At 42.3% G+C, this 26564-nt stretch overlaps 1 protein-coding gene across 1 annotated transcript in view; it reads right to left on the bottom strand.

The window, feature by feature from the left end:
* Positions 1-26564, bottom strand: part of CIT (citron rho-interacting serine/threonine kinase) — a 158155-nt gene that overhangs the window by 95813 nt on the left and 35778 nt on the right. The window contains exons 8-10 of the mRNA XM_057305738.1: positions 24746-24949; positions 23172-23325; positions 1361-1544 (exon numbers count right to left, since the gene is read on the bottom strand). Coding sequence (XP_057161721.1) covers positions 1361-1544; positions 23172-23325; positions 24746-24949 — 542 coding nt within the window. The remainder of the gene's footprint in view (positions 1-1360; positions 1545-23171; positions 23326-24745; positions 24950-26564) is intronic.

Here is a 26564-nt window from a genome sequence, read left to right as displayed (position 1 = left end):
ATGAGCCAGAAAGGCACAGCCAACGCTACCAAAATCCAACCCCGGATATTAAACCCAGACCCCAGGGAAGAAGGAAAGTAGGACCACCTCAGCATCTTTCAACATAAAAATCTCTCTCCCATTCAACCACAGCCCACAACCCTATTTCACCTCAAGTGCCCAGTTCCCCCCACGGTGGTCTGAAATCTTTTGAGGAACATCAGTGTCAAATAGCACCCATGGGGAAACACCATCCAAGAACCAACGCGTGCCTTCAAATCGATCTCTGAACTACAAGCACAACAAATCAGGAATGGATGCTGCCAAGGGGAAAATCAAATTCTGCTTGTCTCCTAAGTGGGCAGCAACTAATTACCTAACGTTACACCAAAAGCCTGCAAGTGAGAAAGCCAGGGCATCAGGAGAATAACACAGCTGGTCCAAGACCTTCCCAGGGAACTCGTGCCTCTGAACACAGAATGTCATGGGATCACAGAACGAAACAAGACACTGAGCTCCTACATCCACAGAAGCTACTGCATTTTACAGAAATACCCGGAGGCTGGAAGCCAGGACCCTCCAGTCCCAGGTGCCGTGTGAATGCGTTTTTCGTGAGCTTTTTCAAGAACGGAGAAAAGACCTGTCATGTTGAGAGGTTTACTGTGATGTTTATACTTCCATTTTCTAGTCTCCTGGTTTGTTTGTTTGTTTTCCTTGGGAAGCCCAGTTTCTGTGAATCAGTGACTCGGCTGCATCACACTCTCTCCCGGTGGCTCACGGTAACGGGGCTCTCTCTGGCCACCAGCGCTCCGCCAGCTCAGAGAAGCTCAGCTGCCAGATCCCTGATCTTGCAGCAGACTTCGAGTGGAGCCGAGCACCATCTATCTGTTAGAGCTCTGGTACAGCCACTTGCAGCTCAGCTAAGCGCATCAGAAAACCTTTAGCTTATGAGATCTCGTTCAGTACAGCCATGAGAGCGACCTCCATCCACCCACCTGAGAGATGGATACACAGATGGGTAAATAGATGGACGGCTCATTTGAACCCTGCACATTTCTCCTTCCACCAAAGATCTGCACTGCTAGATATCCCCCACTATTTCCTCCCCTCTAAAGAAGACCAAACACTGAAAAACTAACCCAAAGTACCCAATGGACGATTATGATGCTAGGGACAGGAAGAGGAACCTTAAACACAGCAAAATGAGAATATGAACGATCTACCCCACCAAAGCGCAGACAGGTAAATTGCTTCCCAAATGCAGGCTGATTAACAGCTTCCCTTCACTGCACTCCCCCCACCCCCCCCCCACCACCACCACCTTTGGGCTCTGTATGCCTCACATCAGTACAGGTCCTTAGAAAGTCAAATTTTCACTTACTCAGATCTACCAAGAATCCCCAGTGCCTTGCTATACGAAAACCCCACAAACGGCAGTTCTTCGCCCGAGAAACCTGAGAGGTTCAGCTGGCACGGAGAGGATGAAACCCACGAATTCTTCTCTGGTTCATCAAAATTGGAGGTGTCATCATCAGACTTGAGGGTGGGAACGAAGGGGGGAGGAGCTGGTTAAAGAAAAACAAGAAGAGAGGGAGAGAAAAATTCAGACGGATTCAACACTGTTGCGGAGAAAAATCGTCTTACTCCTTCAGCGTTCGCGATGGCACTGCAGCGCCTGCTTTCAATCTAGCTCACACAGGCAGACCCAGCCTTGGCTCTTACAGCAACAAGAGATTAACCCCTTCTCTGCCAACATGGCCACCAACCAGCAGACAGGCTGCCTTCCCCGTTGGGGTAAACTGAAGGAGAAACTCAAACAGGTCACTTGGTGGAACAAAAGCACTTTGGGGAACTCATGGGAGCCAGCTGCTCGTTCCGGATATTTCCAGAACTCTTCGACAGAGCATCAGGCTGGCTCGTGCCAGCATGCCAGCCAACCCGCACCTATGTATTTCCTCCTCTGGACATCCCTAAATCATTAATATTTAATGTTAACCACTGAAATAAGATGGCATTTCTACATTTCGTGGATGAACTGGAATGAGAGGAAGGAGCAGGAAAGAGAACCTGGGAGGTATGTAACTCATGTTAGGATAGCACTGCAGTCTATCTCATTCATAGCCAGAGGAGTGTGCTCAGAGCTCTTATCAAACACTTTTTTTTTTTTAGTTCATTATCCCTCCTCCCCACCTCAATCATGCCGCCCAAATCCACCGCAGTTTAATCAGCATAATGAAACACCAGCCAAATAAAGTTCTTCCCGATGATTTACAGCACCCCTGCGCGCTGATGGTGTAAATGCACCGATGGACATCTGCGTCCTACCTCGTTAAGGCATGACTCCAGGCTAGGGGCATCTTACATCTTCTCCACTTTCTGCAGACCTACTAAGCTCTCTTGGTCAGGGAGGGGGACACTCGGCCATCAGTCACCAGGAGGCTGCCCATTGTGGTGGGCTCCAGGGGGTGAAGCGGGCCAGAAGCGTTACCATGGCTGCAGGCTGAGGCGTCTGTGGCGAGCTGGCCAGCTGAGTTGGCGAGCCAGGCATCACAGCCCCCGCAGTGCAGGCTTCATGCTCCCCACTCTGTGCGTGCTCTGGCTGTAACCCCACCTGGCCGCCTGCGTGGCAGGGGCCAATGCTGATCCAAGCGACAGAGCAGCATGAGTCACTGCCGGAGCTCACTACAGCGCCCCCTAGGACCGTTGTCACAGCCGGCACAGTCCAGGCTTCCTTTTTAACTCCTTGTTTTCTAAACCAAACCGTGCACCAGATAGGAGCACCAGTCTCTTTTCTGCTTACAGACTCAAAAGAATCTGCTGTTTGCAAAAGTACCCCAATGACAACCACATGGAAGCGACAGCGCTGGGATGTGAATGGAGAGGTGAAGGGATGGGGGGTCGGTTAGGAAGCCACATGGAGGAGGTCTGGCTGCTCCTGGGACCTGCTTCAGGTACACGGAGATGAGGTGAGAGACTGAAAACGTAAAATGCACTACCAGAAAATTATTTAACACCCCCAAGCTCTCAAGAGAATTTAAATCTTCCCTGTTAACTATGAGAAACAAACTGAGGGCTACAGAGGGGAGGGGGGTGGGGGAATGGGATAGACCGGTGATGGGTAGTAAGGAGGGCACATATTGCATGGTGCACTGGGTGTTATACACAACTAATGAATCATCGAGCCTTACATCGAAAACCGGGGATGTACTGTATGGTGACTAACATAATATAATAAAAAATCATTATTAATAAAAAAATAAATAAATAAATAAATAAAAACAAAACAAAACAAAGAAACCAGATAGGCAAGGCTCACCAAAATGTTACGTTTTGATTTTCAGTTAAAAGCGGGACAAGGGAGCATAATAACCCGGGTTAGTTCACTTATAATAAAAATTTCTCTGTAAAGAAAAAAATAAAAAATAAAAAATAAAAAATAAATCTTCCCTGTTAGTATCAGAATCTACTTGCTTAATACTTTAAAAATTAGCTGATGGAAAGAAAAATTACATTGAATGCTTCAGCCCACATCCCGTGTGTACTTCCATCAACATAGCCTCAAATCCAATCTGATTTCAATTACCCAACACTTTCTTTAAGAAAAAAAAAAATTAATGGAAATTACATTTCATAAGAATCAGAAAGAGAAGTTTTTCCATCTCAAAAAACTCAGGTAAAGACTGAGGAAATGTATGAAGATTCACAGATGATACGGATATGGAAGCGTTATGACTGATGGCACATTACTTTGGAATCTGAGTGGGTTCAAATCCCAGCTCTACCACCTACCCAGCTCTGTGTCTTCGGGAAAGTCACTTAACCTCTCTGAGCTTCATTTTCAACATAGAGATAACTTCCTCAAAGGGCGGTTGGGAGGTTTAAATGAAAAAAAAAAATCTATACCAAGTGCTTAGCATATTCATTAGCACACAGTAAACACTCCATAAAAATCACCCATTATTGTTATTGCTCACATGAGATCCATGTTTACGACAGATCCTACAGTTAGTGAAGGCTAGTGAGATACAGCCCAATCCGTGTTGAATATTCTTCGTTCCTGCTCAAAGCACACACACACTCATGTGAATGTTTGTGTTTATCATATCATCTTATTTCTAGCAGAAGTTTAATTCCCTTTCCACTATATACTAATTTATCTTTGAGGGACTAAAATAGAATCCCATTTCTGAGTGAGGAGTATGATTAATATAGGGGTAGGAGCCACCCTCTGTGAAATAATTATGATTTAGAAAATCTGTACTATAAAATAAGATTTCTCTTGAAAACTCCATCATGCTCAAAGCTAGTCCATATGGTCGAGATTAGAAAAAGGACCAGACAATCTTCAATAGAAGGAAGGAGAAATCAACATGAAATACACCAGCTGGTAACAGGTGAGATAGTCACAGGATAGATAAAAAGCCAGGGATATAAACCTCTAGACAGGTAGTCAGTTGAATACAACAGTAAAGTCTGAAAATAAGGGCTTATAGGAGCACCTGGGTGGCTCAGTCGGTTAAGCACCTGACTCTTGATTTTCCCTCAGGTCCTGATTTCAGGGTTGTGAGATGAAGCACCACGTTGGGCTCTGCATTTAGCCGGGATTCTGTTTGAGATTCTCTCCATCGGCCCCTCCCCCTGCTCACAATCTCTCTCTCCCTCACTAAAATAAATAAATCTTTAAAAAAAAAAAAAAAAAAGGACTTATCAGGGCCACATTTGGGCAGGAAAAGAGCCACAGCCTCAAGCCAAAAAGAAATGGGCAAACTGGAAATTCTCTACCCACCAGAAAGTGACAAGGATTCTCACCCTTGGCCAGGACGCTTTAGGGGGAAAGAGACAGGCTGGCGATTAAAACTGTAATCCCAGTGGGGCACCTGGGTGGCTCAGTCGTTAAGCGTCTGCCTCTGGCTCAGGGCGTGATCCCGGCATTCTGGGATCGAGCCCCACATAAGGCTCCTCCACTGGAAGCCTGCTTCTTCCTCTCCCACTCCCCTTGCTTGTGTTCCCTCTCTCGCTGGCTGTCACTATCTCTGTCAAATAAATAAATAATATTTTTTAAAAATAAAAAAAATAAAAATAAAACTGTAATCCCAGCTAGGGTGTCTGCATTTATAGTATCCAGTATAGGGTGGGAACTACAAAATAAGAAATTAACATCAATACTGGCCCAGGATCACTGAGCCCTTAGGGCATGGGCAGACACAAAAGGAGAACATCTTGGGGAAGCACTTTCACAATCCAGGGCACACGGGACAGACAAAATGACATACACAGTCCCTACTAGAAAGGAGTTCACGCACAAAAAAGTAGAAACCAACAACTACACATAACAAGGAAAAAGAAACCACCCAAATTACCATGGAGGAACATCATCACATAAAAGAAATGGGAAAATTAGCCTTCCAAAAACTGCAGATAAAAAAACAATCTAAAATGGGCCATAAAATAAATTTATTATCAAGGTAAATGAGGAGAAACTCTAATTAAAGAATAGGATACTCTGAAAAAAAGGACCAAACACAGTTGAAAGGAACCAAACAGAACTTTAAAAATGAAAAGTATTGTTATTGAATTTGAAGTTTAAAACTCATTGAATGCATTAAATAGAAGATTAGACACAGCCAAAGACAAAATTAGTGAAGTAGCAGTTAGATCTGAAGAAATCATATAGAACCATACTTCTCAAAGTGTGATTAGTAGACTGGCAGCAACAGCATCACCTGGGAGTTGGTTAGAAATACAAAATCTCTGGGGCTCCTGAGTGGCTCAGTTGGTTAAGTGTCTGCCTTTGGCTCAGGTCATGATCTCAGGGTCCTGGGATCAAGCCCCGCGTCGGGCTCCCTGCTCAGCAAGGAATCTGCTTCTCCCTCTCCCTCTGACACTCCCCCCGCTCATGCTCTCTAATAAATAAATAAAATCCTTAAAAAAGAAAGAAAGAAAGAAAGAAAGAAAGAAAGAAAGAAAGAAAGAAAGAAAGAAAGAAAGAAAGAAAGAAAGAATTAATTTATTTCTGGCTCTTCCCCACATCCACTGAATCAGAACCTGCATTGTAACGAGAGCTGCATTTGGAGAAGTACTAACATGGAATGCAGCACAGAGACAGAGACAAGACATGAGAGGTCAGGAGACAAAGAATGAGAAGGTTCAATACATATCTTAACAGGTGCACCAGAAAGAGAGAGTGAACTAGCTCAAAATCTAGATGCCACATTTTGAAAGGATTATGTGAAACTTGGTCAAATCCCAGACTACCAAGTATGTGACCACATCTATCTTTGGGGGCTAATTCTCCTCCTTCTTGTACATTATGGAAAATATTCCCTTTTTGATCCTCATAAAACGTAATTTTTTTCTGGGGCAGCCTAGATGGCTCAGTCAGTTGAGCATCCAACTCTTCGTTTTGGCTCAGGTCATTACCTCATAATTGTGGATCGAGCCCCATGTCAGGCTCTACACTCCATGCAGAGTCTGCTTCAGATTCTCTCTCCCTCCTGCTCATTCTCTCTTTCTCTCTCTCAAATGAATAAAATCTTTTAAAATATTTAATTTTTCTTCTTTACAAAAGGTATTAAGTCGTTGGATTTAAGTCTATGTCGATGGAGATACACATTATATCTGAGAACATAAGAGTGCCAGGCACACTGTAGGTGCACAATAAATATTTGCTGAACAGATGTATAGAAAATGACTCTTGAAAAGAGAGCACCTAGCATAATAAAGGCCACCAAGAAATTACTGGGTGTTTGAGTTAAATTAAGAGGCTTAAAAGTGGAGATTGTTCTGTCTGAAAAATATGTTAATGAGTGCCTATATTAATATTTTCTTTTTTTTTTTTTTAAGATTTTATTTATTTATTCGACAGAGATAGAGACAGCCAGCGAGAGAGGGAACACAAGCAGGGGGAGTGGGAGAGGAAGAAGCAGGCTCATAGCGGAAGAGCCTGATGTGGGGCTCGATCCCACAACGCCAGGATCACGCCCTAAGCCGAAGGCAGGCGCTTAACCGCTGTGCCACCCAGGCGCCCCATAATATTTTCTGATACAGTATTATGAAATCATCATCTCACCCCCATACCCACCACATTCAATAATGACAAATCAGAAGTCATATATTAAGATCTGTTCATTGGCAAACACCATTAAGAAAAACAAGAAAATCTTTTCCTATGTATTTTTTAAAATAAATCAGCCTGTGCTTGAGGTCACATTAGGGTACATTCCCCATAGTGGCAAGGGCTATGCAAGCAAGTTCTGGAGTGTTTCCTGCCCACCCCACCCCGCCATTCCCAATTATAAGATAGATAGCAGAACAAGGTTTTCAGAAACAAAGAGCTATTTTAAGAGCTTTAGTTAATCTCTCTCCTATAAATTCTCTCTCTTTTCTTTAATCCTGGCATTCATTAGAAGCTTTTGGGGGGGAAAATGTATTGCCTTCAAATTAAAGAAACAAAACAAAACAAACAAACAAAAAAAAAAAAAACAAGGCAAAAAAACAAGAAAAGGAGAGCCAACTGGATTTGTCCTCTTGGTCCTCCTTATCTCTAACATGTTCCACTGAGCTCCATTTACCCCATTCCCACTCTTAATTTTTCAGCATACCACACAAAGATTAATATTACAAATATAAAAGATTTTCTAATTTTGGTATAATGTTTATTTTCTGCCTTCCCCACTGGAACACGAGCTCCATGAGGGGAAGACTATGCTGTGTTCACCATTACACCACTAACACCTGGCTGTCCTTAGTCAATGTTTAGTATCTATTCTGTTAAAGGAATGAACGAGTAACAAGAACCTTGGATGTGTGATAATTTCTTAAACCTAATGGGCTATTTCGTGCAATGTGCCGCTTTAGGAAACCTAGAGTACCCGATTTAGTCATGAAGAATTGGCACATTAAAAAAAAACAAGTACGACAACAAAAATCTGAGCCTAGATATAGCTCATAAAACTCCTATGACTTTTAATCATCACTGTGAGTTACAGACACTGGTGCTGTGTTGCGTGTGGCAAAAGCGCAAGATGAATAACAGCCAACACGGTGTTACAGAGGACAAAAGCACATAAATAAATATTGTGTAATGATATAATGAATTGGGACTATGCTTGGAACACAGTGGGCATCCAATATTAAATCAAAAACATTTTCAGCTTCATTCTATCTACCATGATGTCCTGTACCTTAAAAAAAAAAAAAAAGTTTTTAATTAATCCGATGCCACATTCAACCCTAAAAGGAAGACGACCAGAAAAGCAGCCGTCCTCCAGTTCCTTACACTCCGAAGCAACCAATGTGATAGCACTTACCCAGGGTAGAAAGGCAGAACTGCAAAGTAGGTGAAGAGGGGCTATTTATGTCGTTTAGAGGTCAAGGTGTGGGTGTGAAAAGCAGAGATACATAAATGGAGTACCAGTAAGTTCTGCCGAAGGGGATACAGTGAGTTTTGTGTGTTCCTGCGGGAAAGTGTCATGGAGGTGATTGAATGTCAAGAGTTTGTTAAAAGGTATCTTGGCTGGCTGGAGTGGGGAAGAGTACCACTTTAGAAAAGCCACAGAGCAGCAGCCTGAGAGAGCCGTGGGTTATGAGGCTGGGAAGGAAGCGAAAGTGAAATCTTGGCCGGATCTTGAAGCAGGGTAATCCTGGATCAGACTGACAGAAGGGATTATTAGACAGAGTTTTAGAGCGCTGGGTTGGTGTCAGTACCAGAGACTGATACCATCACCGCAGGACCAATGGTTGGAAGAAGTTGATGCTAGAAACCTCTAAAGGACAAGCCTACAACAGTCAACATGACAAATTCTACAGTAAGGAGGTGATAACAGAAACAGAGAGGATGTGGATTAACAGGAGGCAGGCTATAGAAAGAAGGGGCAAAATGTGACAACTGACACAAGAGCGGAGCTTTTAGGAATATCAATGACCAACTCTTAGGATGGAACAGCTCCAAGAGAAAGAGGTTCCAATAGTAAGAGCAAGATATCCAGGATCATAGAGATCATGGGAATGAACCAATAGAATAAGTTAGGGGATAGGCAAATACGGCTAGTTACTAAATACACGTAAATAATTCAGCCCATCAGAACAGAGTCTATTCCCCAGAGCCTCAGGCAAGTCCCTTACTTTCTCCCCTTTGGGTAGGAAGTGGTGAGGTATAGCTCCTCCAAACAACATGTTGCGTAAGAAATATAAAAAGAAGACAAACTAGATCCAGATTCCAATAGACTTAAGTAAATAAAATATTCTCCCATGTCTTTGCTTCCAAAAGAGTCATAGGCTTTAAGGTAATGCTGATTTGCCCGGCGGTCAGTTTTTACAATGGTGTCTTCAAAGGAGATGAATAAGGAAGTTAGCATTATTCAAGTATGCTTCAATCAGTCAGTCTCAAGGATGCTAGGGTCTGGCTTCCAACAGCTAAGCAGATTCCCTTTCTGGTAGCAGATTCAAGATCTCAATGGAGTGGTGTGCTCTGTCTGAATCTTGCCATTCTCAAAAGCCATGATCCTACCAGGCTGCTTAGCATCAAGTTTTTGGTAAACGACTGACATTTTCCCACAGAATTATACTTTGAGAGATGCTTTCTCTCAATTCTGCGTCATAATACTAATACTGTAGCTTTACTTTGGCCCCCTTGCTCTGGCTCTGGGTACTCAGCAAACCTGCAAAACACTTACACGGGCTGGAAATGCTCCAAAGACAGAATCCTTTCAAATCGCAACTGTCATGACAGCATTTCCCTGCCAGGATGGGTCTGGATCTAGCCAGTGCGGGGCCCAGGTGGAGGCCCCCAGAACATACTTAAACAATAGTGAAGGAGCTGGTTCCTCGGCTTCCATTCCCTGGACCGTATCGCTCTAGCACCTTCCTCCTTGAATTACCTAAACCCAAGAACACACCACATTACACTCATTCTTTGCTGCCCTAGGAACACTGCAGTATCCTTTTCTCCAACATTTTCAAATTTATTTTTAAATATTATAAAAATCTTCGCATACACAAAAGTAGTAAGGTAGTAAAATGAACTCCCGCAAGCCCGTCGCCCGGCTTCAACAACGAGCAACTCTCATCCCGTTCTACTTCATCCCTGTCTTGTTTGCGTATCTGTTGATTATTAAAAGCAAACCCCAGACATTATATCATTTCACCCATAACTAGTGCAGTAGATATCTCTAAGCAGGACTTCTCAAATGTGGCACAGTGTCATGTGGGAGGGGAGAGTGCTTTGCTGTAGGGGGCTGTCATGTGTCTTGTAGGGCATTTAGCAGTATCGCTGACCTCTACCCACCAGATGCCAACAGTACCTCAAGTCATGACAACCAAAACTGTCTCCAGACATTGCTAAATGTCCCGTGGGGGGCAAAATCACCAATGCTCTAACCAATGCTCTAACAGATAAGGACTTCCAAAACACTGTTACCACAATATCTTCATCACATCCAACAAAATTAATAGTAACTCCATAACATTATCTAACACCATATTTGTGTTTGATTTCTCCAGTTGTCCCAAAAATGTCTCTTTACAATTGATTTCATTTCAGTCAGGATCCAACCAAGGTTTACAAATTGATTTGGTTGGTGTGTCTCTTAATCTGTACCACTGACTTTCTTTTAAAGTCATTTACTGGTCTAAGACACTGGATCACATGTTTGTAGAATTTCCCACATTCTGGACTTGGGTGAGTGTATACTGGTGATGTCATTTAACATGTTTCTCTGTCCCCCGTGTTTCCTATTAATTGGCAGTTCAATTGAGGGTCTTCCTTACATTCATATTCTTTGGCAAGAATACTTCCCAGTATTCTGGATGTGTCATCTACTTAATGTATGACGTTAGAAGGCATACAATGTCTGCTTGTCTCCCATCTTGTGATATTCAGAATGATCCATGTGTTCCAATGACATCAGCCTGATCCCTCCACCCTAAAGATCCCCCAATCTTTCACTTAAAGATTTACAACCATTGATGAGCATTGCCTATAGCCCTTATTTCATTAAGGGCTACAAAACGGCGGTTTTCTCATTTCACCATTCCTTCTACATTTATTAGCACATCAATTTGGTTACCCAGAAATATAGTTCAAGTATGAAGGCAGGACAAATGCTTGGCTCTTCCCTATATTTAGCAACATTCAGAGTAATGACTTGGGGGCCCTTAGCAACCACCGAAGTGACCAGTGAGATTTCTTTTCGAATTATCATTAAGAACTCAGAAACTGTTATATATTTGCTGTGTTTCAAGTCAATGCAATCTTTTTGGCACTCATACTCCCCCATCCTAGGCAAGGAGAAGCCCCTCTACTAGATATTCTTGCCAGAAAAGCCAAATCAGAATCTATTTTAGCTTTTGGAGCTATCTTCCAGTTTACAGGGGCCAGAAGAACATGTACCACCATCATCCCCTAATGAGGAAGCAAAGAGACAAATGTGGGGGTATTCTGTAAGCCAATGACCTAACTTCTTCATCAAGCCAATGGCATAGAAAAAAGTAATATACATGTATATATGTTCGTATATACGTCTGTGTGTGTATATATACACACATATATATATTTAATTTAAAAAGTTTAAATCTATCTCCATAGCTGACTATATCCCAAGATACGAGTGACTTTGAATCCAACTACTGGGAGCATTGGCAAGATGTGGAGGAACTGGATCTCTCACTCGTTGTTGGTGAAAATAAAAAATGGTACAACCACTCTGAAAAAGGTTGGCAATCTCTCAGAAAATGAAGCACATTCCTATATATGATCCAGCCATTCCACTCCTGGATACTTACCCAAGAGAAATGAATGTGTATGTCTGTAGCTTTGTACACAAATGTTCATATAAGTTTTACTTCAAATAGCCAAAAACTAGAAACAACCCAAATGTCTATCAGCAGAGGACTGGATAAACAAACCGTGGTATATCCATACAATGAACTACCACTTAGCAGTAAAAAGGAACGGACTATGACACATGCCACAACATGGGAAGAATCACAGAATGATTATGTTGAATGAAAGAAGTTGGACAAAGTAAGTACACCTTGCGGGACTCAATTTATATAAAGTTTAGAAAATACAAGCTAAACTACAGTGACAAAAGGCAGATCAGTCGTTGCCCGAGGACAAAGGAAGGAATGGGGAGGGGTGTCAGGAAACAGTTTCAAAGGGGCATGAAGAAACTTCTGGGGATGATGGACATGTCCACGCTCTTGAGTGTCGGGATGGCTTCGCAGGTATATACATATATCAAAACTTAAACTGTACACTTCAAATACATGTGCTTATTGTATGTCTATTATTCCTCAATAAAACTCTTTCCAACCATGGGCAAGTACGAATATTTTGTCCCCAATCCATTCCTGGTCTGAGGAGCTTCCAGTCATTCTCCTTCACCCAATGAGGTGGAAGTTCTGAACAAACACATCAAGCCTCACCCCCTTGCTCACTCCTCCCCCAAGAAGAAGGAGCTAATGTGACTCATCAGAGTTGGACATCGTCAGGCTATCTTTTATTGGAAGTCAGGGTTACTGCGCCTGGAAAGCAAAGAACCAAGCTGAACACTTCCTCTTTCACTGCCTGCGTCCAGACTTGGCAGGCACTCAGACCTGACCTCTTTTGTCCTCCTTCGTTCCCTCAGTCCCACCATGACAAGACCTCTCTGTCCATGAGGGAAGGCCCTCCATTCTTCTTTGGGAGGATGGGTAAATGTCTTGGAGCCCTGCATCAAGGGTTATTGAGCCTTGCCGAGAATAAAGTGGATATTTCCATCACTATGTGGCTATCAGTTCTTTGTGTATGTCCTTTGTTTGTTGTTTGTCAGAAGGTTGAAGGACAGGAAGGGTGGGCCTTACAACCCAAACTGCCAATGCTGTACAATGAACGTAATCCTTTTCTTTCCATTACCAGGGAACAACAGAGTTGGTCACGTTCATTTTCTCTAAGGTGAGACACTGAAAATCGTTTCCAGATCTTTGGTTGTGAACCACCTGGACCTCCTACTCTTTGTCTTCTGGCTTTTTTTTTTTTTTTTAAAGATTTTATTTATTTATTTATTTGACAGAGATAGAGACAGCTAGTGAGAGAGGGAACACAAGCAGGGGGAGTGGGAGAGGAAGAAGCAGGCTCCCAGCAGGGGAGCCTGATGTGGGGCTAGATCCCAGAACGCCGGGATCACGCCCCGAGCCAAAGGCAGACACTTAACGACTGAGCCACCCAGGCACCCCTGTCTTTTGGCTTCTTAACCTCTTTTGACTCCTGCCAGTCACCTCCTTAGTCCTAACCAAATTTCACGCTCAGAAAATGAGCGTAAATGCAATCGCCACACTTCATAGAATTGATTCGAAAGTTGGCTGCTGAGATAGTCTCAGATGTTTAATGTAATTCTTAATCTTTGGCCAAATCATTTCCATGTTTGCTTGGTTGTAAAAGGTTTTTGGGTAAGTGAGAATTTAAGGGTCAAGGACTCCCAATTTATGGGCTTTCTAGAAAAACCTATTCCCCACTCTCCCCCAGGAAAGGCATTAATTTACCTTATTTAGAACCAATTTTACTAAACTAAAATTTAGCATTGCACTGTTGGCTTGCACTAAGAGGCACTATAAGAAGCAGTCATGGGGGTGCAAGGGGGTGGCTCAGTCAATTGAGCATCTCATTTATGGAGAACCCAATGATGAAATTCCTCAGGGCTCGGTATCCAGAAAATCAAGTCTTTTCTGAGCATTTTTCACTCATGGGACTGAGGCTCTCATACAGTGGACCCTTAAACAACATGGGTTTGAACTGCAGGGGTCTACTTACACATGATTTTTTTCAATAATTCAGCACAGTACTGGACAAATGTACTTTCCCTAATGATGTTCTAATAACATTTTCTTTTCTCTAGCTTACTTTATTGTAAGACTATAGTATATAATACACATAACATACACAATATGTGTTAATCAACTATTTACAACATCAGTAAGGCTTCCAGTCAACAGTAGGCTGTTAGAAGTTTTGGGGGAGTCAAAAGTTATGTAGAGATTTTTGATTACGCAGGGTTCAGCATCGCTAACCCCCATGTTGTTCAAGGGTCAATTGTCACTGTTCATATTTTCCATTTTGCTTTGGCCACTAGGAGGCTAAGAGTCCCAGATCTGTCCTCATCCAGCAACTTGACCGGAACTTCTTTGTTTTTACCTTTAACCCTGATTTTATTTCTTTACTGGGATACCCTCGTCAACCAGATTCCTACATTTATTTATTTTTATCCTTTTGATATTGCAATTATCTCTAAAATAAGCCATCTCAATTTATCTTGGAATAAAATGAAATACTGCATATTTTTAACACCTCTGGATTTAGCTTCGAAATTCAGACTAGAGCAGGAAAATCCCATAATCCTAATTTATAAGCATTTAGCTCTTCTTAGCCTATTTTCTCCTATCAATAACTTACTTTCTAAAAACAGAACAATCCCCAAGAGATACATAAATACTCGCCTGTATAGCCCATAAGCCTGTAAGAGCTACTGACTACATGTCTTCATTATTCCTTGTTTATGTTGGAGCGGAGGGTGCCCACATGCTCCTGGGCTGGTAAACTGAATTCCCGCTATCACTACTACAGCATCCCCCCCCTCTTTCTACCCTCCTCTCTCTCATGCTGATCCCCCAACAGCCCAGCTCCCCTTCCTCACTTCCTCGTGCCCCTGAAGTCACTTGGTGGTTATCAAACAGGGAGATACATTTCAGGGACAACCAAGGCAAAAAGAGAAGCAATCTACCAACCACCGCGAACTAGCTTAGAAAACAAAGCATGGACAGACATGTGCTCAAATGATAGGAAGCCAAAACAAGCAGACCTGAAAAAGGTCCAAAACAAACCAACACACACACACGTGCATGCACTTCACAAGCCACTGAGATAATGTTATTCTAAAAGCAGAACGCTAAAATAAATAAACAAACAAACAAACAAATAAATAAATAAATAAAATGTTCATGTTAAAACCATAAGGAGTTTTCATTTGTGAAGAAGAGAACACTGCTCATCAGAAATCAATGCCAGAGTGGCCAATTCAAAGGATAAATATGGTAGGGCTTAAAAAGATTTCTACATTTATATCGATGATGCAGGAAAATCACCTGACGATAAAAATTCCTGATTTCTTGGGAGGCAGTATAACAATGTTGTGAAGAGTATAGGCCATACTGGCGTTTATGCTGGTGTAGAATATTCTGGAAAGTTATATAAGAAACTGACACTAGTGGATCACTTTAGGGAGAGGCCCTGGGCATCAGGTGAGAAGGAGACAATTTTCACTGTTTAACCTTCTGTGCCATTTGGATTTTTTTTTTTCAAGATTTTATTTATTTATTTGACAGAGAGAAAGACAGCCAGTGAGAGAGGGAACACAGCAGGGGGAGTGGGAGAGGAAGATGCAGGGGTCGATTCCAGGACTCTGAGATCACGCCCTGAGCCGAAGGCAGAGGCTTAAAGACTAAGCCACTCAGATGCCCCTAACTTTTATATATAAATAAAAGCAAAGAGAACCTGGAGTCAGAGAGACCTGAATTTGACTTCTGCCACTGCCAATCACCGGCTTTGGGACCTTTGCCAAGTGGCTTCATCTCCTTAGGCCTCAATATCCTCACCTGTACCGTGGGACTAATCACAGCACCCATCTCACAGAGGTGTAGTGAGTAAATGGGACAATAATACACATAATGGGCTTTGCAGAGCCCCTGGCACATAACAGGTGCTCAATAAATGGCATAGCAATATAATACACAGCTAAAAAGTTAATGAAGAAAACTTGATCCATCCTTAACTAAACCTAACTATGGGACAACAGTAAACTAGGGGTGGGGGCGGGGATGAGGAGTGGAAGGCATATAAATGCCTTCTTACAACCACCTATTTGCTATCAGCAGGTGGAGATTAAGTTAAGCCACCATCTTGAAAGATATGAAGGTTGTAAAGCCCATCTGAGAAAAAAGCTTTAAATTCCTCAAAAGCAGAGCCTAAAATCCAGCATTTCTAAGCAGTTTCATCCACCTATGGAAGTCCTCAGCCAAAAAGCAGTCACCCCTTATCCCAAGCCCAGAGAACAAAATGAGGAAGAAGGACCCTACAAAGATGAGCAAGAAATTCTAAGGTTGACAGAATGAATTTTCTCCTCTTCCAGGGCTTTGCAAATGCTAATATGCACAGGAATCTTATTTCTGGGGATCTTATTAAAGTGCAGCTTCTGACTCAGCAGGTCTGGGGGGCCTGAGTCTCTGCATCTCTAACAAGCTCCCAGGTGATGTCAGGGATGCCGATGCTGCTGGTCCACAGACCACACTCTGTGCAACAAGGTCCTACTGACCCCAAACTATGGTTCCATTGCTTGTTAGCAACAGCAGTCTCGAGTGATTCTGATGACTGCAATACTTTCTCTCCTGGTAATAACCAGGCCAATTCTTCTAAATCGGTCGTTCTCCATCGGGAGCGGATGTGGCCCCCAGCAGACACTGGGCAATGGCCAGAGACATATTTGGTTGTCACGAACTGCACGGGGGAAGGTGCTGCTGGCATCTATGGATAACGGTCGGGGTGCTGCTAAATATCCTGCAATCACATATCAGCTCCCACCACAAAGAATGATCTGGTCCCACATGTCAATAGTGCCATGGTTGAGACATCTTATTCTAATAAACAGAGAATATGATTCGAGTCCTGTCAATTCATCCCAAGACTATATAAACCCCAATTTTGGAAATGGGTCTTCAATCCAACATTGTCCTTTCTTAGGCTAGATCTGAGGCCTGGGGAGGGTAACAAATTAGCAGGAAGGACTGGATGCTGTATGTGGGGAAGGGATCACCAGGTCATTGTCCATATTTTGTTTAAAATTAAGCCTATGTGGGGGCGTGTGGGTGGCTCAGTCAGTTAAGCGTCTGACTCTTGATTTTGGCTCATGTCATGATCTCAGGGTCATGAGATCGAGTCCCATGACAGGCTCCACGCTCGGTGCAGAGTCTGCTTGAGATTCTCTCTCTTCCTCTCCCTCTGCCCCTCCCCCAACTCATGTGTACACACTCTCTCAAATAAATAAATAACACTTAAAAAAAAAAATCAAGCATTTGTGGTTCCGTAAGCCAGCAAGTAACCTACCAAGCATTAACCTTTCTATGATTTTGAGCTACAACAACTTAATAGGAACACAGCTCTATGTATGCAGAGGACCTGAAGTTTAGACTATAAGTTCCCTGAAGGCAGGGCCATAGCCACATTTGTCCATCAACAGAGCTACAGCTAATTTAACACAATGAGGAGGAAGGTAGATACTCAAACATCATGAGGAATCCTGTGGATTCAAAAATTACTGCAATCCCATATGTGCTAAATAGACATAGAGATTAAACCACTCACTAGTGTGACATGGTTTATTCTTTGTCATCACCACAAACATTATTACTAACAATGATCTATGCTAAGGTATACGTGGTTTTGTAGAAAGAGCATGGGCTCTAGAGTCACAAAGAGCTCGACCCAAATCCGGATTCTCTTGCTTATGTGTTATGTGACCTGAGACAAGTGAGCATAGCGTCCACATCTGCAAAATGGGTATAATAATCCTGACCTCTGACAGAATTGTTTTGAAGTAATACGGTGTGCTGTATTTAAACACCGAGTGGCTGGCACACAACAGGGGCCACTCAACCAATATTTCCTACCATATTGAGAACTGCAGTAAAATGCCCAGTGAGTTACATGGTGCTTACTTCTACACACAACAATACGTAAGGATCTCACCTGAGGCTAGGGAGCCACAAAATCCCCTTTCTTTCAACAGAAGGCCATCATCCCCCAGGTTTATTGAGCAATCACAGGACTGTGCACTTGTGGCCATTCGGGGCCCGGTAGTGCACAATGATCATCAATGACAAAAAGGAGACCTATCAGCAGGGGAATACTCAGTGTTCATCAGCATGGGAGCACCACCAGGTCACTCACAACCAGCAGAAATGAAAGGTACTCATTTCACAATAATTTTGCAAGAACCATGTCTTTCTGAGAATAGTGAAAGTCAGGAGAAGCAGCCTGTGTCATAAGTAACAGACAATGCAAGTTCTCTAGAGCATTCACCACAGACATGCCAGGATACTTCCACAATCCTCACTGTCAGGACATGGCGGTCTTGGGACAAGCATGCTGGTTCCGTTGACATCACTATGCCCGTGCAGGGAAGATATTTTAAGAGATGTGACTAGAAAAGCGCACCAGGCAGCAAAACTTCCTCACTAACAGGAGCAGGTGCGCGATGCCAGGGAATGGAGACATAACCACGAGGGCATGAATGAAAGAGGCACTCCAACTGGCCTCAGCTCTCCAGAAGCTCAGAAAAATCAGACTGGGTACAACCAGACTCTTGCCCAACACTGGAAACATCACTGGGACTGCAGAGCCCAGGATACTTAAGAAGCCTCCTACTGGAACCTGGAAAGGAGCCCTGAAATAATGATAATAATAAGCAGCCGAAAACGCAAGCTGACATCTGATTGTGCGAAGCTGGGAATGGAACATCAGGGTAATGGGTGCCTGATGACCTTCATGGGGCAGTAACTCATCACAAAGCTTTTGACTTGCTGGGAGAATAAGCATTCCGGAACTGGGTCAGGTTCCTGGTTCGTGTGGTGTCACCCAGAACAACCCTAAGAGGCTGGACCCAGGAGGACGCAGATGTTCCATCTGACCTCAGTGTCAAAGCCAAGGCATGTCCCAGTTTCCCCTTAGCAGCCACTCCCAATTCTGTCATTCAGAAATTTGCCCAGACCCTTCTTAAACTGCATTTATATATCTTGCCAAGACCCCCTCTTGAGATAATGAGTTTTAGAAGATTATTACCTGCTGTGTTAAGCAGTACTTCCTTTCATTGGTTACAACAAGAAAAAGAAGAATTAGGGGTGAGGCAGCAGAGAGGCTAATGTTGCTTTCATCAAGGGACAATCTTGTGTGTGGCAAGTGGAAATATTTAATGTGCTGGAGCCATAAGGCATTTGAGCAGCAACAATAAACTCGGGAAATCCAACAGCTTCAAGTGTTTTGGTTGATAAAAATCACTCAACGTGCATTTATGAAAAATAGGACTGGACAAAGGCATAATTTCTGTTAGAGTTATGTAGTCAGAAAGTAGCTCAAACAGCAGTCCACCAATGTTTTCAATCACACGACCCTGAGTTGATTGCAAATATGCAGGGATTGGAGGTTGGTGAAAAACTGGGAAATCTGCTAGGAGAAACTCAATGAATACCGTGGCTCTCTGCATAGGGATGCCACAGAACCTCCAGGAAAAGGTGCTACCAGTCCTCAGAGGAAATGAAGATCCCACCCACTGGCTGAGCTACACCAAGTATCTCAGCCAGGCATAGTCCCATCAACTGCACTCTCATTGTAATATGGCACCCTGGACTGATTCTGGGAACAGAACAGAGACATGAGTGGAGAAACTGGTGAAATCGGAATAAAGTCGCAAGTTTAATTAATAGTAATGTGCAAATATTAATCTTAGTTTTGACAAATGTGGCATAGTTACGTAAGATGTTAGAACATTAGGGGAAACTGGGAGAAGGGTATGTGGGAACTCTCTGTACTATCTTTGCAACTTCTCTATAAATCTATTATTATTCCAAAGTAAAAGGTTTATTAAAATTAAAAGAAATTTTTTAAAGCAAACATATTTCATAATGCTTCAGAGCCACTGTACTGGGAGTTGAAAGTCCATAAAAACCACCAAGATTTTTAAGAATCAAAATTTAAGGCAAAGGACATGAAAAGACATTTTTCTAGAGAAGACATACAGATGGTCAACGGGGTCTGAAAAGGTGCTGAACATCACTCATCATCAGGAAAATGCGAATCAAAACCACAAGATAACACTTCACACCTGTTAGGATGGCTAGTATCCAAAAGACAAGAGAGGAGTGCGTGGCTGGCTCAGTTGGTTGAGCTTCAGACTCTTGATCTCAGCTCAGGTCTTAATCTCGGGGTCATAGGTTTGGGCCCTGCACTGGGCACCATGCCTAGCATAGAGCCTATCTGGGGAAAAAAAAAAAAAAAAAAAGCCAAGAGACAACAAGTGTTGGCAAGGATGTGGAGAAAAGGCAATCCTTGTACACTGTTGGTAGAAATGTTAATTGTTACAACCAGTACAGAAAACAGTATGGAGGTTGCTCAAAAACTAAAAATAGAACTACTACATGATCCAGCAATCCCTCTTCTGGCTGTACACCTGAAGGAAATGAGATCAACACCTCGAAGAGATGTTGATTTCATGGCAGCATTATTCACAACAGCCAAGATATGGAAACAATCTAAGTGCCCATCAATGGAGGAATGGATAAAGAAGTTGTGGTACACACACACCCACGCACCCACCCACCCACCCACCCACACACACACACACAAGGTAATATCACTCAGCCTTAAAAAAAAGGAAGGAGATCGTGCCATTTGCAACAACACAGATAAACCTGGAGGACATTATGCTAAGGGAAATAATATAGGCACAGAAAGAGGAAAAACTACATGATCTCACTTTTCTGTGAAATCTAAGAGTTAAATGCATGCAAGCAGAGAGCAGGATGGCTACCAGATGAGGCGGGGGGAATAGGGAGATAGTGGTCCAAGAGTCCAAAGTTGGAGTTACATAGGATGAATAAGTAAATCTAATACATAGCATGATGACTACAGTTAATAACACTGTATTGAACACTGGCAATTTGCTAAGAGAGTAGATTACAGGTGCTCTCAACACAGAAAAGGAAAAAATGGTAACTATGTGAGGAGATGGATATGATCATTAGCTTGACTACAGTAATCATTTCACCATGTATATGTACATCAAATCATCGTGCTCTACACCTTAAATATATACAATTTTTACTGTTTCTCAAGTTTTTTTTAAGATTTTATTTTTGCAAGGGAGAGAGAGAGCATGTGCACGCTCGTGTGCACAAGGGGGAGGGGTAGACAGAGAAGCAGACATCCTGCTGAGCAGGGAGCCCGATGTGGGACTCGATCCCAGAACCCTGGGATCATGACCTGAGCCTAAGGCAGACGCTTCACCAATTGAGCCACCCAGGCACCCTACAATTTTTATTTTAAAAAAATAACTTCAAAAAAAATCAGAATTCAGATGGATGAGAATTCCCTGATACAAAATGGGGATGGGGGGGGCGGTGCGGACAACACATGCACATATCTTAAAGTAAGGAAAAACTGGGCACCTAGCTGGCTCAGTCAGTGGCGTATGTAACTCTTAGTTCTTGATCTCAGCATTGTGAGTTCAAGCCCTGCACTGGGTGTAGAGATTGCTTAAAAATATAATCTTAAAAATAATAATAAGGAAAAACTAAGTCGGTGTGTATTAGGACACGGAAAATTTAAGTAGATAGGCAGAGGAGGCAGGGTGAGTCAAGTATGGCAGCAGCCATAGTGTGAAGATGACAAAGTCATCTCATCCCAAAGAAAACCAGGACCTTCTCAAAGATGGGCCTTGTTTTGTTTGTTTAAAGATTTTATTTATTTTATTTTAGAGAGAGATAGCAGGGGGAGGGGCAGAGAGAAACAGGGAGAGAGAAACCCAAGCAGACTCTGCACTGAGCATAGAGCCCAATGCGGGGCTCGATCTCATGACCCTGAAATCAGACCTGAACCGAAACCAAGAGCCAGACACTTAACCAACTGCACCAGCCAGGCGCCCCTAAAAGATGGGCCTTGTGATGGACAGCATGGGCCACAATCTACACCGACATGTATCCTCTACAGGCACCATGTAATTTACAGAACAGGAGTTACACATGTCAGCCCAATAAGCCCAGAGTCTATAAAACAGCCTGGAAGAAAAAGACTAGGACAAAATCTGGGAATTCTGACACCATACCAAAAACAACATCAAGGTGTACCAAAACTCAAAGTTACTCGGGTAATTCATCACCACTCACTGGTTCGCTTGACTGGAGACAGGCTGTTAAGACATAATCGGCAAGTGCACACACAGAAAAATTAACTGCTCATTCAAGGACACTACAGAGATACAAAGGCAAGAAAAGACTGAGTATATGAATAGTATCTATAGGAAACTGTATCAAATCTTTCTAAAAGCAAAAAAAGAAGACAGCCCTGAAAATACACTGTTGATTAAAAGCCCTGAACCTTGGAGATTTAGGGGTTGATGCCTGAAGGTTAGGAAAAGTAAGCAATGTCCCTACCAGAAGAAAAAAAAAAATTGCTAAGAAATATTTACAAAAATGTAGCCCATTTAAATATGTGGGCAGGTTAGAGAAACCATCACAATGGCTTTCAACTGGACAACGCTGGATCTCACCCGACTCAAACATTATGACAATATGGCTCCAGCTAGAAGCCTGGTGCTGACACCTTAGAAATGGATTCCAATCCCCACCTCCCCTCATCACAAGATAAAACAGTCACACAGACCAACTGCTTTCCTACTGGCTCTCATCTGTGCTAATCACTGGGTCACATTCAATCAACAACACATCCAAAAATAAAAAGATTTAACAACAACAACAATAAAATCACCAATTTGTAAGAAACCAAGCATTTTGGTTTTTGTTGATAATAAATCAGGTCTCTGTTTTTAATGAATTCCATTTGCACTAATTGATCCCAAAGTGACATGTGTATGAATGAATGACTCCACTGTGCAACTACGTTATGCATTTTACAAGCTTGTGAGCAAAGACAAATATTCTAGAGGAGAACAAACGAACACAGAGAGACATTTATGGTTTTAGTGCAGGCTTGGTCATTCGCAGAGCAACCTGGCACTATGCCTCATTTCTGAGTCCTTTTTTCCTAATTTGTGAAGGATATAGCTAGGTCTGCTTTTCCTCTGAGAAGAAACTGTCAAAGCAAGCGACAACCCTTGAACTCCATCAATCTGTACCTCTAACTTACTGAGAGATGATGTTCAGAAGGCCACATAAGCCCAGAGTTTGATAGATGACCCCGTTCTGTGCAAACAATTTTAAAGAAGAATTATCACTTACCAACAGCTCCGTCATTAGCCTCCTATCCCCTGTAGATAATTAAGGCCCTGATTTATATAATTTATACCACCTTCTGTGGGCTAGAATGATTTCCGATCATTCTTAAGTGTTTACGCTTAATTCCAACACCAGAAGTGAAGGACTGCGGCTCTACTTACAGTTACGGATGTTATTCCAGTCAATTTTAGAGAAGAAAGGGTGGCAGCAAAGGCCTTCAAACTTCAGTCTCTCTTTCTGGCCACACAGCAAACTCTGAATCAGATCAAGTAATTCACCACTCACTTTGGGGTCATCGGGAAACTTCAAAAACCTCTATTCCAAAAAATAAAAACAAAATTAGCATTTCCTTAGCAGATTTAGCTTCTCGTGTTCCAAAGGTAAGAAAGTATTTCTCATATATGCGAGTTTCACTTCTTTTTTTTCTTTTTTTTTTTAAGAAGGAAGTTTTGTGCCCTCTTAACTTTGGACCAAAGGCATGTTCCAAAAATAAATGGCCTGTTCACATCAATCGGCCTCGTTCCTTTACAAGGGTTCAATATCCTTCATGATTTGACCCTGCTCCTCTCTGTCTCTTGTAGCTACACTCCCCATCTCCCTCTTTGCTGTCCAACAATGATGAGCTATTTAAAGCTGCCTGAACAAATCATGCTGTTCTCTCTGCCTAGAACGCCCTCCCTATCCCGCACCCCTCTTCCACCCGATCACTGCCCCCCCCCATGCTCCCTCTGTAATCTACTTCTGCACAAACACAGTGCACTGTGATTTCTGTGTGATAACAGGGAAAGAAGGCAGAGAGAGCCTTCTTGCTCATCACTGTAAACCCAGTACCTAACCAAGTCAGGCGCAATTCACTCATTACTGAACGAGCAGACTGAAATGAAGGAGATAAATTGGTCCCAAGAATCATCTAAGGGAAAACTTTCACTCCAGAGGAGACTCAAGAATAACAAGTAATATATGTATGTATTAAGCATATAAAATATGTATTATGCATATGAAAATAGGTATTAAGTATTCCGGAAAGATGAGATTGAATGAGTTAGAAGAACCTGTGAAGTTTCTCTTTTTTCCTTTCGGTTGAAACTAAAGCATACGTACTTATCACATCCTTAAGAAATGGGTTTAGGATACTGGAACGTACAGTTATTAGAAACGGTTTTAATTCTACTTCATATATATTCCTATAATTCTAATTCCTATCCCCATTTGATGTTACTACCATATTTGACAGCTAGGAGCCTTGAGAAAGAGCACAGCAGAATATCAAAGGAATGGACTCAAAGCCAGACCGCCTGTTAGTCTAGGCAAGTTACTTAACCATTTTGGGCTTTGGTTTCCTCATCTGTAAAAGGAAAAGAATATCTACCTCTCACATTGTTTGAGGATTGGCCAAGTTAGCAAACTATATTTCAAGTCAAAGACTCAGTTATTCCCTTAACAGCACTGAAATCAAAATGCATTTTATAATCAATGAAATATGATAGATTAATTGGCAAGAGTTTTTCTTTTTTAATGGTACCTAAAATAATGGCACAGGCTTACAATGGCTGGTGGCTGAGAGTCAATGAAACACAATTACTAAGCATTTAGAGCAGCTTTTAGCACCAAGTGCTTTGTAAGTATTTGCTATTGTTATTATCTGGCACTGCTGATTTACATTACAAACGTTCACTCACACATTTTTAAATGACAGCTCTCCTTATTACTTCAGAATCTACTCATGGCTCTTTACCTGGAAATTCATGATGTTATTGAAGGTTCTGGCTGAGGTCCCCTCAGTGAACGGGGACCTTCCATAAACCATCTCATAGGCGATCACTCCCACCGACCACCAGTCACAGTCGAGACTGTAGACGCCTTTCCCTTCCCCATTCATCACGGTCAACACTTCAGGGGCCATGTAATCTGGAGTCCCAATTGGGAGTCTGGCGTTCACCTGGAGACCCATAAATAAAATGAACACAGCAAACTTTCAATTATTCTCAAATAGATTGCCAACAGCAACATTTCAGACACAAGCTGATTTGCCACTGATTACTATTCTCCCAGGCACTTAAAACTACTGTCAAGTGGCATGCTGTCAGGAAATGCAAACGATTTACTAATTAAAAAAAAAAAAAAAGTACATGATATACTCCAAAGGCAAAAGGGCAAGAGTTGTTGATGATATACACCCTTTGGTTACACAAATAAGAGTCAGGTATGTAGCTAGAACGGAAGATGTCTTTCCTGATACACGTTACATGGAACTTCTCTTACATATGAAAACAGCGAAATGATAATAAATCCTAAAGATCAATCTATAAGATCAATCTACCCATTATTGAAAACCCGGCAGCTAACTGGGGCAAAACAATATTGCAGACGCGTTGTATCTCAAGTTTAAATATCTGCAATCAACATTCCTACTTCAAGCCACCCACAGGGGAAGACATGATAAATATCTTCCACCAGAGGTCCAATGTTAATGAGTTCATTTTCCTCACCCCCAACTCCTGGTCCTGTGGTTCCCTCCCCACTGTGCAGAAATCCAGAGCCCTCCAATCCAATGGCACTCAAGCACCTGACCTTGGCAAAGAAAGGCTAGGACAATGTAGTAGGTCTTTTTCTAAAGCTAAATATATCCCATTTGAAGAACTGTCCTTTTTTCTAAGAATTTGTCCTTTTGTTTTAGTGTTTATATGTTTTTGTTTCTCGAAATGATGCTGATGAAAGGTTTTCTGCCTCCCCCAACCCGTTCCTAGACAACAGAGTAAGCTGGCAATACTTTCAGCCCTGAAAATTGTTTTGAAGTCTTATTTACCCATGAAATTTAAAGGCTAAGGATCACCTCTCTGACTTCTTCCCCATCAAAACAGAAACGGCCTGATGTTAGTCATATCTGGGTTAACGAATAATCCTACAGTTGTCCAATAATCCTGCCTTTTAGAAGGCTTCTATCACATGAGCATTACATGGGCACCAAAGAACCTTCTCCCCATTAAAGGATGCTGACTGCCACTGACAGACGTTAGAGATTTTATAGGTATGGCCAAGCATCTTTAAGGCTGGGCTTTATATCCCTTCCCTAGGAATGGAGACCCAAGCTCTTCCAGCCTGTAACTTAAATCTTGTCCATCCCTCTGCCCCAAAGACCCACGGTTGTAGGAAAGAGACCCATTCTCCCTACTCCTTCTCTTTTCACCCCTTCTCTCAAGCCCACCATAGGTTTTTCCAAACGTTAAATCTGGACAGCAGTGTGATACTGGTATTCTTGATGCCAGTCATCCATTGCTTTGGGCAACAGAATTTCCACTGAGGGGCACCTGGCCAGCTCAGTGGAGCATGCAATGCTTGATCTCAAGGGTTGTAAGTTCGAGCCCCATAGTGGGTGTAGAGATTACTTAATAAAATAAAATAAAATAAAATAAAATAAAATAAAATAAAATAAAATAAAATAAAATCTTTATTAAAAAAAAAAGAATTTTCACTGCAAGTACCCACTGGGGAAAGCTAGATGGTCCACACTGCCCAAGAAAGCCATAAGCCATTGCTGATAGACAAAAATGGGG

The sequence above is a fragment of the Ursus arctos genome, unplaced genomic scaffold (assembly GCF_023065955.2).
Source record: "Ursus arctos isolate Adak ecotype North America unplaced genomic scaffold, UrsArc2.0 scaffold_34, whole genome shotgun sequence".
NCBI lineage: Eukaryota > Metazoa > Chordata > Mammalia > Carnivora > Ursidae > Ursus > Ursus arctos.
This window is presented reverse-complemented; position numbering and strand designations above follow the sequence as displayed.